General features: G+C 44.8%; 1 protein-coding gene across 1 annotated transcript in view; it reads left to right on the forward strand.

The window, feature by feature from the left end:
• The window catches only part of C8B (complement C8 beta chain), a 38,756-nt gene extending 27,605 nt beyond the window's left edge, over positions 1–11,151 (forward strand). Inside the window, exons 10-12 of the mRNA XM_026006896.2 lie at positions 6,184–6,337; positions 8,507–8,575; positions 10,829–11,151. Of these exons, the coding sequence (XP_025862681.2) occupies positions 6,184–6,337; positions 8,507–8,575; positions 10,829–10,980 (375 nt within the window). The 3' untranslated portion in view covers positions 10,981–11,151. The remainder of the gene's footprint in view (positions 1–6,183; positions 6,338–8,506; positions 8,576–10,828) is intronic.
• The last annotated feature ends 312 nt before the right edge of the window (positions 11,152–11,463 follow it).

Below are 11,463 nucleotides of genomic sequence, written 5' to 3' on the forward strand. Positions count from 1 at the left end.
GGTATCACAGAGGGGCATGGGAATGAACAGAGCTCAAGGGAAAGCAGATCCCTGGCCTTTACTTAACACTTATATTTTACCTGCATCTTTTTTCTATAACTGAGACTTAAGAGAGTTTTCCCTGGTTACCCACCTAAATAGGTTGGATATGCCAGACTGGGCTTTGGGAGTGTCAAGTGCCAAGCATGTGGTATGATATGGTGTGTGTGTGTGTGTGTGTGTGTGTGTGAGAGAGAGAGAGAGAGAGAGAGAGAGAGAGAGAGAGAGAGAGAGATTGAGGGAGGTAGGGAGGGAGGAAGAGAGGTAGGACAGGTTACCATGCTAAACATCTTGATCAGATCTGCAAACAACCTCAGAAATACTACACTCTACCAAAGGCCAGTGACTTCCCGGCCTGCATGTGATGTAGTGGAAAGTATCACAGCCACTGTCAGTGCAGTGTTGTGAAGGGCTGTGTGGGCTATCCAGGGGAAAGCATGAAAGAATGAGAAATGTTTCCAGGAGCTGGGGAGGTGAAGGCTTTGAAACCTTCCCTTTGCAAGTCTCAGACCTGAGTTGGAAACATACATTCTGGGCATCCCACTCTTGCACACACTCTTTCTGGCAAGAGAAAACTGCAGATGGCTTCATATTATCTCACCATAATTCTCTGCAAAGTCAGCTCACCAAGTAGTTGGAGGAGTGATTGCTTTCCAGGACGGCAGAGGCCACTGGGTAAGCCATTCCTAGATACAGAGTAGAGTGTTGGCCAGGGTTACATACATAAACCATTCTGGAAGATGGAGACTTGCAGCACGATTCCCATAAGAGCGAGGTGGACAGGAAAGAAGAGCACTGAAGAGTCCACTCTCACTGTTTACTGGTAAACTCTAGACTCAGAGAAATCGCTCTTTGCTCAGGGTTAAAAAATAGCAGTGACTGTCTTGTAAAGAGAGTCCCAAACACAAAAGGTTGAAATTACATTGAAGATGCAGGAGACCAGCCTATATTGAAAAGTGGAAAAATAAAAGTAAATTTTAGGATGCATTGCTTTGTGATAATAATGAGATTTAAGAAAATGAAGAAGTTAGGAAGTAAAAAAATAGAAGCTGAGATAGTGAGCACTCATCAGATGAAAAAGGAAGTGGCTGACTATAGGAAACCACAGGCACAAAAGCAGGTGAAAGCCTACATTGGAAACTGTAAAGAACAGAATTGACACTGCAGAAAATTGAGTCAGTGATGTGGAAGGTGCCATAAAAATGTTCTTATAATGTACAAGCAAAAGACAAAGAGATTAAAACAATGATGTAAAAGAAATATGATGGAAAGAGAGGACAGAAGGAGAAATCTAAAACTCAAGGACTTCTTCCTGAGAAGGGGACAAGATTAAATTTGAAGATGCATTAATCCTGGACGTAATAAGAGAGACTTCCCTGAGCTGATAATGCAACATGAAGAACTCACTGAAAAGGAGTCAAAAGTACGGAAAACAAAACAATACTGAAGCATATCCTTGTAATTTTTTTTTTTTTGCTTTTAGAAACAAATATAATCCTACAAAAATAAAAGTTGTACTGGTCTTAGAATTCTTCAAAACACTAAATGCCTGAAAGACTAGTGGAGTGACAACCATGATTGTGAAGGAAAGACTCATAGCCCAGTGAAATGGTCACTGATGGATGAACAATCCCAAAGACATTTTCTAATTAGTAATGGAGTCACATAAAGAGTTGCCAGATTTGGCAAAGGAAGATGCATGGTGTCCAGTTAAATTTGAATTTTAGACAAACAATGGATAACTTTTAAAGTATAAGCATCCCCCAAATATTTCATGGGAAATGCTTGTACTACACAATTATTTGTTGTTTATCTAAAATTCAAATTTAGCTGGGGCTTTCTGTATTTGACTGGCAATGCTAGTCACAAACTCTACCATCCAGGTACATTTCTATAAGTAGTCAGGGTGGCTAGGTTGTGGTCTGAGGTCCAAGCTGATGGAGAAGCTATTGTACAGAGCTCAGGCTTTGCCCGGGGTAGAAGGAAAAGATAGAGTTGTGAATGGTGCTCATATAGAGGCCAGGAAAGCCTCAATTATGCTGCAGTGAGAAAACTTCCAAATCTTAGCAATTTAATACAACAAAAGTTTATTTCTAAATCACAAAACATGCCCAAAGCATATTGGGGAGGGGGCTGTTTGAACTGCCCCTCAGGGATCCAGGAGATGGAGGCTTTATGTGATCATGTGCTCCCGAAATCACCAAAGCAGTGGTAAAGGAAGGGGAAATGTCACCTCACTCTGCTCTGAGAGCTTTACCCTCTGCTTACTTTCCATTGCTCAAAACAAGTCACGTTGTAAACCTGCCCTTAAGGATGTCAGGGAATGGCATCCCTGCTATGTACCCAGAGAGAAAAGCAGCTGATCAGTTGGTAAGCAGTGATAATCACACCTTTCTAAAGATGTGACCATCATAACTTTCTAAAGCAATGTACTCACAGATTCTCTAAAGGCAAATTACTCTGCCCGAAAAAGGTTTAAAATACAGATGTTGAGGTAACATTCCATGCTAAGATAATGTCGGACTTGGGCTACTGATCTCACCTCCAAAAATAAATTCTGAATTCCAAATAAGGAAACCATGAATAATAATTAAGTGGCAGATGACACGCAAATAAAATAATTTTGCCACAAATAAAATCCTTAATGTGTAAGGAATGAATGATACAATTTATACAAAAGACACATTTCAAAGGAAATAGACAACTTTCAGAACTACAATGGTGAATAAATATGCAAAGTGTTTCACTTTTCTAGGAATAAAAAATTAAAGTAACTGCATAATGTTTTTTACCTATCAAGTTGATAATGATTAAAAATCTACAATACTCAGTGTCAATGAGAGTGATGATATGGGCACTTTTATAAAATAAGATGAGAACAGAAGTTGATACAACACATTAGAAAAAGAATGTAATTATACCCATAACATTAGAAATGTTTATAGTTTTTGATCCAAGTCTCAAATGCAATAATCAACTAAAGGAATCATTTTTTTAAAGATTTTATTTATTTATCATGACAGACACACACACACACACAGAGAGAGAGAGAGGCAGAGACACAGGCAGAGGGAGAAGCAGGCTCCATGCAGGAGCCTGATGTGGGACTCGATCCTGGGTCTCCAGCATCACGCCCTGGGCCAAAGGCAGGCACTAAACCGCTGAGCCAGCCAGGGATCCCCCTAAAGGAATCATTTTAAAAGTTGCTAAAGATGTATGTATAAAAACATGCCTTCTTTTATGTTGTTTGCAGTAGCAAAAAAAAGGAAACAGGGGCATCTGAGTGGCTCAGTGGTTGAGCATCTGCCTTTGGCTCAGGTCGTGATCCTGGGGTCCTGGGATTGAGTCCCCCATCGGGCTCCCCTCATGTAGCCTGCTTCTCCTTCTGCCTGTGTCTCTGCCTCTCTCTGTGTGTCTCTCATGAATAAATAAATAAAAATCTTTTTTTAAAAAAAGGAAACAGACAATAACAGGGGAAGAGGTGACTACATTGTAGTCCGTCGATACAACAGGATTCTATCCAACCCTAAAAAATCGTTTTATCAAAGAATATTGAATGGCATGGGAAAATGCTCATAATAGGATATTAATTGAGGTAATGGAAAACTGTGCTTTCTTATGCCACCAGTTTGGTATAAATATCTGTCCATTTAACCAAAAATATACACTGAAAGGACACAAACCACAATGCTAACAGTTTGAATCCTTTTCTTCCGTTTACTGACTGTTTGCCTTTGGTATATCCATTTAACTTTTCTGTGTTTGACCCTCTTCATCTGTAAAATGGGGCTACAAAAGACTACCACCTCATAGGATTGTTGTAAAGGTTAAGTTAGATAATGTATGTACTTGGTTCAGCAGCTAGTAACTGCTGCCAGTGCAATGGTTAGTTATTATCATTAAGAATGGTGATCACCTGGGGAGCCTGGGTGGCTCAGTTGGTTAAACATCTGACTCTTGATTACATCTCGGGTCAGGAAGTCAGGTTCACGAGATCAAGCCCTACATTGGGCTCCATGCTGGGTGTGGAGCCCGCTTGAGGATTCTCTCTCCCTCTCCCTCTGCCCTGCCCTCCAAACAAAAGAATGGTAATTACCAGGGTCCATTACAGGGAACCGCATGGAGTTTAATAAGTAGTGAGCACCATCCTTTTGCCATGATATGATAAAGTTTTCACAAGGGCAAGTGTGCTTAGGACCCAATGGTCAATATGAGTAGGTAAGACTGTGTGTTGGGGGGAGAAATAAGGAAGAAAGAGAGAGAGAGAGAGAGGAGAAAAGAAGGCGAAAGAAAGGAGGGAAAGCCCAGCAAATGAAGGGACAATTATGCCCTACTGACTGAGAATAAAAAGGCAGCTGGGGAGTCTAGGAGGTGCTGCTCAGTCCCAAGGCAAACTGCAGTCCACAAAACTTGGAGAACACTGACATAGAAATTGGAAATGGGAATAATTAAGCCATTTTTATCAAGAATTATTATAAACTAGTAAGAAAAACGAACGCTTTGGTTCAGAATCTTGGCAATACTGTTGCATGAATTCTTTGACTTTGTTCAAGTCACTTAACCCCATCTGAAAACAAGGCTAGTCATTGCTACCTTGTGAGGATGGAGTGGGATCACGTTTGTCAACCACCAGCACAGCTGCCTGCACACAAGTAGGAGGTTTATTCTGGTTTTGCCACCGACTTGCTCTCTGTCCTGGAGCAAATCTCAGTGCTGGTAGGATAATGCCTGGGGGGCTAAAGGCAGCCTTTCAAGGTGCTGTGGCAGGGAATGCAGATTGTTGGAGGAGCTCACACTGGTGTACAGCAAAGCCCCCACTTCTCTACCATCCCTCCCCCACGTGTGGCCAGCAGGCTGGACGGTTCTGCAAACCGCCTCTGGATCAATTCATTGACCACAAAACGGTGAGACAATGGGACCACCAAGGGACCTTGCTTTGCCCACTGGAGCGAAGGTCAGCGTCAGATGCATTAAGAAATGGAAGCAATTTTCTTCCCACTGGAGGCTTCTATTAGGCATGATTGCCTGCATTTAGACAGACCCTAAACTCTCCAGAGCTGGATTAGGGCAGGATCACAAACAAAATCTGGAGAGGAACCTGGCCCTGGAGCTGAAAGTAGGGCCAGGAGGCTCTGAACATTTTTAACTACCTCTTTGCACTTTGCCTCAGGCTTTTCCTAGCCTGTCAACATCACCACACTGGCCTGTGACTTCCTCTTGTGGAACACTGCCATGCCCAGGGGAGACCAGCATCACTCTCTCTTTGTCTACATGTCTCCTGTCCAGCTCCTCTCCCCCCGCTATTGCCTTGATGAGGTCTCCCATCCCCCATTCATTCTCCCATCCACTTTTATTAGCTGTTCTCACTAAGCTTGGGGCTAGAGCCCAGAGACACAGGGCTGAGCAGGATACAGTCCTGATCTCCAGCAGCTTACCTTCTAACTCAAGAAGGGAAACAAGGAGATTTCAACACATTTAAAAAAAAAAAAATAATGACCACAAAGGAGCAAAGAGAATTTGTATCAGATGAGCACTGGACTGTATCCTGAACACTTCATGATGAGAAGGTGTTCTGTGAGCTTTGGAGCTCAGGAAAGGCTTCATGATGGTGGTGTTTGCATGATGTGAATGATTTTGCCAAATTTGGAGAGGGAAGCGATGTTGGGACAAAGCTCCATAAGAGTTTCAAAGAGCAGCTTAAAAATCACTTCCTCTCCTCCATCAAAGACAGACTGACCACCTGCTCCTCTGCCCCCATTCCAAGTTTGCACTCATGCTCTAACTGCGATGGTGTAAGAACTTGTTACTGCGTCTCTTTCCCTCTGGATACCGAGTTTCTTGAGAGTGTGGATTTTATCTTACTCATTCCTTATGCTTAATGCTTGACACTTAGGAGGTATCCAGTAAGAGTTGACCTGAACTCGAATGAATTTATTTGTGGATATTGAGTGGGATGGGACAGCTAGAGGATGGAGCATCCACCTACATACTGGGGCATCCAGCCAGTTCCCGATCAACCCACTTGTCTCCATGCACTCCATGTCTCCATGCAAAAGTGAGCACTCTTTGCTCACCCCTTTGGAACCGTGCTCCATCCTTCTGTTGGAGGTTTTCTGTTGAAATCCATGCCTTTCCTCTCCCCAGGCAGAGCCTCTGTATGAACTGGTGACAGCCACGGACTTTGCCTACTCTAGCACAGTAAGACAGAACATGAAGCAGGCTCTGGAGGAGTTCCAGAAGGAAGTCAGCTCTTGCCGCTGTGCTCCTTGCCAAGGGAATGGAGTCCCAGTTCTGAAAGGTACCATTTCCAGGCAGCTGGTGTCTCTGTGGAAGACATCATCTGGAGGGGCTGATGCTGGGGGCCAGAACATGTCTTCAAATCCACATACCGCCCAGGGTATCTCCAGAAGAATTCTAGGTCAGTCCCAAGGTCTCTATCTGGGGTCCCAGGGACTATCATAAAGCCCTCTTTATTTTCTCAGAGGGAAAAAAAAAAGAGCCCCCTGGCCACTCAGAGCCTCCTAAACTGACCTCCTCCACTCTCATTAAGCATTAGAACTACCTGATGCCTTCAGAGCTACTGATGCTCAGGCCCCATCTGGATCGTGTGACTCTCAAGAAGGCCCCTCATCAGGATGGGTAAACCATCTCCAAGTAGTTCTAATCTGCAGCTGGGGTGTGACTCACAACTGCTAAAGTCCCACAACGAGGTGGCATGGGACCAAGTTGCCCCCCACACACACTCAGGTGCAGCTCAGGTACAAAGAGCACTATGTGCCTCTAAGGCAGACCCCAGCCCAGGCTGCATGTGAGAACCACCCGGGGAACTTTAGCACAAACACAAAGTCCTCAACCCAGAACAGCTAAAGTGAATCACTGGGACTGGCCTTTGAAAAACCCTTCCAGATGATTGCACCGTAGAGTCAGGGCTGAGAAGCTGCTCTACAGCTGAATTCACTGGCACACAGGATCCATGATTTCCCCAGCTTACAAGCTAGTGGGGGAGCTGGGCCTGACCAAAGAGTCACACTGAAGTGTACCAAGCATTAGAACAAGTGTTATTCTATTTCCTAAGAGGACAGAATGTGGGCAACTAGGTCCTGCTGCTCTGGCCACCAGAATACCTAAGATCCAGTCGCAGGGGACACAGTAAAACCCATCTGTCCTTAGATGTCTCATCTAAAGACAGATGGTATGATGCATCACAGGGTATGATGCACATTCACTGTGCATCACAGGGCAGCCCATAAAACCGAAGGAGCAGGCTGAGACTGTGAGGTCTGTAACAAGGGGTGGGATGGATGTGGGAAATCTCTCTGGGCCAAATAAGAGGCCCTGGGCGGTGCGTGTCCTGACCAATAACTGGTGAGAAGATTGGGGGATGGGAGGGAGGATTGGCAGCAAGGATGGGCCACTTGAACTTGATTCCTAACTTAAGGGCCATTTCCAGGGCCCTGCAATGGACACAGCAAATTTGGCATTTGCTAAGCCTTGGGACCTTAAGCTCCTGTCATGATGGCTGAGGAAGAGTCCAGTCCAGCATAAAGCCAAAACAAGGTGTCATGAGCAATTGGGTGCAGCAGATCCCCACCCAGGGAGGGTCCAACCTGGACTTAGCCTATGTGGACAGAGCCAGCTCAACAGAGGGGACACAGAGACCTCTTCCCAAAAGAGACTGAGACTCTTGGACAGAGTGGATAGGAGCAAAGCAGACAGAAGTGAGAGCCTAAGGCTGGGAAATTCTGCCATTGGGATAGGGACACCTAAGTGGGGATGAAGTGAGCAAGAAATTGGATCAGCCCATCAGCCCAAGGGCTTGATCTAGGGTTGCTGAAATCCCCTTGTGTGAGAATTGGAACCACCTGAGAAGGTGCACTGGTATGAGGGAGACTGTGAGGGCAGAGACTGAGGTGTTCATGGGCCTCACCTAGAAAGGATAATCCTGCGAAAGTAATCTGTGTGATCCAGATGAGAGTAGCTCCAGGATGACCTGTTGCAGATTAACATAAAGAATAACTTCCAAAGGGTCAAAATTGGCCAAAGATAGGATGAGACATCTAAGGACAGTGAGATTCCCCCCACCTCCACCCCAACACTAGGAGTGTTCAAGCAGAGGCTGGACAATTAAATGCCTCGTGGTGAACTTGAGCACCAATGACCAGGGGCCTCAGTGAACACTCACATCACTTCTGATGCTAGAAACTTACCATGCTGGGTGGGTCAAATGTCAGCTCACGCGTAATTCTCAACAATGCCGTGTGATTCCCCATGATGGCAATAAATGCCCTTCATGAGCAAAAGGCGCTCAAGGAAGGAGGAGGTATCCTTGGCACTAAAACCATTCAACTAAATGTTTCTCCTACTTTAATCTAATGGCACAGTGTCACCCCTTTGCTGTGAAGGGCTGAGCTCAGGAGTTGTGCTTCACAGGGTATGATTCACACTCACTGTGCATCATCTTTTCCAGAATCACGCTGTGACTGCATCTGTCCTATTGGATCCCGGGGCCCAGCCTGCGAGGTCACCTATGAGAAAAGTAAGGAGACTGAGAGTTGGTCAAAAAAAGGAAAATCTAGAGAATTCCAGAGGATCAAAAAAAGGAAAATCTAGGGAATTCCAGAGGTCAAAAAAAGGAAAATCTAGGGAATTCCAGAGCATCATCCCCCCCCCAGGTTGGGGATGTCAGGTTGGGAGCTGGGTGCTATGACATTTGAGATACATCCTGGCTCTTGATTTTATATTTTGTTGTTCTCACAGCCAAGAGTGCTTCATCTCACAGGACTATTAATGCGTGGCATTTACAAGTCATTTCTTTGAATCATTCTGGAATGCTTACCTTCTTTTTTTTTTTTAAAACTGAACTTTTATTCAACCCTCAAAATCCAGCACAGAATCACCTTCTTTTGTAAAAGTTCTAACCCTCCGCCCCTGAGTAAAATTAGTGAATTCCTCCTATGTGCTCCCGTAGCACTTTGAACATATGCTTTTATAGTACTTAGTACATTATATGTTGGATTATGTGTGTCTGTCTCCCCTATGTGTGTGAGCAGAGATCATGTTCCATTTATCTCTGTGTCCCCATGGCCCAGCATAGTTCCTGCTCAGTGGTAGCTGCTGAATGAACCAACGAAAGACTGGACTATCATCAAGATCCCTTCCAGCTCTCAAATTCTTTGGCCAGTTTATTATCTGAGTTCTCAACATGCTCCCTTCTCTTCACTTCCCTTCCCTCTGCTCCCCTCTCTTCCCCTCCCCTCCCTTCCCTTCTCTCTGCCCGCCTCCCCTCCCTTTCTCTTTTCTTTTCGGTGGTACCATTAAAAAAGGAAATGACACACCCAGTAGAAACAAGGAGGCACTGTACTGTGTATCGGGCACCTTGCTGAGTGCTCAGACTCAGCATGGGTTGGGGTTTCATCTCTATCATTCAGTAACTGTGATCTTGAGCAACTTAAGTGACCTCTTGGTGCCTCAATTTCCTCATCAGTAAAATGGAGGCGACGATACGAACTACCTCTTAGAGGTAGTTCGTATCGTCTTGAGTTTCTCATGAAACATATAAAACCCTTGGAATAATGCCTAACACATCATAAGGGCAAAATAAGTGTTGGTTAGTTTGTTTTAGGGAAAAATGAACAGTGTTACTTTGTATTTTACACATATCAGATCCTTTTGGTCCTCACAATATCACCGCAAAATAGGTACCATCCATATCCCCACTGTATTGATGAAGAAACTGAGGTGTGGTAGGTCACTAACTAGTTTCCTCAGTGGTTGCACAGTGAATGTAGGGCCCCAGGTTCAGGTCCAATGGGTCTGTCACAGCCTTTGCTTTCAACTCCTGCCTGCACTATTCTCCTCCCTAGTGAAATGCTCAGGATTGTCCTGACCCACCTCCAGCCCTACAATGCAACCAGGCCCCACACAGTGCTGTGCCCCCTGAGCGTGTGGTGCACAACCATAGGATTTCTCCTGGTTGGAGGAGGCCTTGGACACCTCCTACTGTAGCCTTCTCATTTTACCAGTGGGCAGGCCCAGAGATACTAAGTAACGCATGTGGAATTGTACTGCCCATCAGAGGCTCAGCCAGACACATGATATATGTGGTGGATGGAATCAATTACATGTCAATCTCATCAACAACCAAAAAATCCTCAAGGTAAAGACAAATGTCAGGGAGGGGAGAGTGCATTGTTTGTTATTATTTCATATGACACACAACACCCACAGATAGGTAGATAACAGAGCTGCCAGGTTATACATTGACAAGAAGTAAACTACCCAGTATCCTGTGGCTGGGAAATGACTAAGTGGAGAGCCGTTCATTCAACAGATGTTTACCAAAGGCCTCATATGTGCCAGCTTAAGTGCTAGGGTTCAGTGGTAGGCAAATCCAGTCATCCAATCATCATGGAGACTGCTGTTCAGAAAGAAAGACCTATATCATTTGAATTGTCTCCGAAATACATTTAAAGTTTTAGTTGTAACTGCTATAAAATGCTTGAAAGCTTGAAATATGAAGAATTGGTGGGAGGTTAGAGGACTGAGATCTGTAGGGTAAATGGGATTGACCAGATGAACAGAGGAGGAAAGAGTATTCTGGGCCAGGGAAACAGTATCTGCAAAGGCCCTGTGGTGGAAGGGAGCATGCAAGTACAGTGGTGTGCAAGGACAGCTGATGGGAGGGAGATCAGAGCTGACTCCCAGAGCCTTTTGGCTTATAGGCCCCACCCCTCCATAGGGCACCAGGGTGTAACAAGGGCTAACTAATGTTCACTGATCTTTCTTCTAGATGTCCCCATTGATGGGAGGTGGAATTGCTGGTCAAACTGGTCTCCGTGTTCTGGAGGACATAAAACAAGACAAAGGAAGTGCAACAATCCACCTCCTCAAAATGAAGGCAGCCCCTGCTTGGGCCCTGCTTCAGAAACACTTAACTGTTAAGGAAGAAGAGCTTCTAGTAGATACTTCTGTGGGCTGCTCACTGCAAAAGCTCTGAGCTCTTAGGAACTCCGGCTCAGATACCTCATACCAGTTTCCACCTGGGGCCGGCCCAAGGGTAGAGGACTGTGCCATTCAGGGTGTTTGAAATAAAGCTGTTATTTGCAAAATGCACCCTGATTTGAACAAATAATGAGTTAAACATAAACTACAGGTTCCTTAAAGGCTTAAGAATCTCGGAAATGCTCACTTCTCTCGTGTGTAGTTTTATGCCTCTCCCATGTACTAACCAGCCAGGAACTGTGCTAGAGTTGTTCACACTGAAGTCCTACTATCCAGCAGTGATAGGCACAGAGTAGGTACCCAGGAGTGAATCAGTGAATGGCTATTCAGTTGTTCTTCCGTTGAGGACAACATGGTCTCATTCAGTGACAATGGTGGTGACTACGTATCGAATGATTACTATGCCAGCCACACTGCTCAGTG

The sequence above is a fragment of the Vulpes vulpes genome, chromosome 12, assembly GCF_048418805.1.
Source record: "Vulpes vulpes isolate BD-2025 chromosome 12, VulVul3, whole genome shotgun sequence".
In the NCBI taxonomy this organism is placed as follows: Eukaryota; Metazoa; Chordata; class Mammalia; order Carnivora; family Canidae; genus Vulpes; species Vulpes vulpes.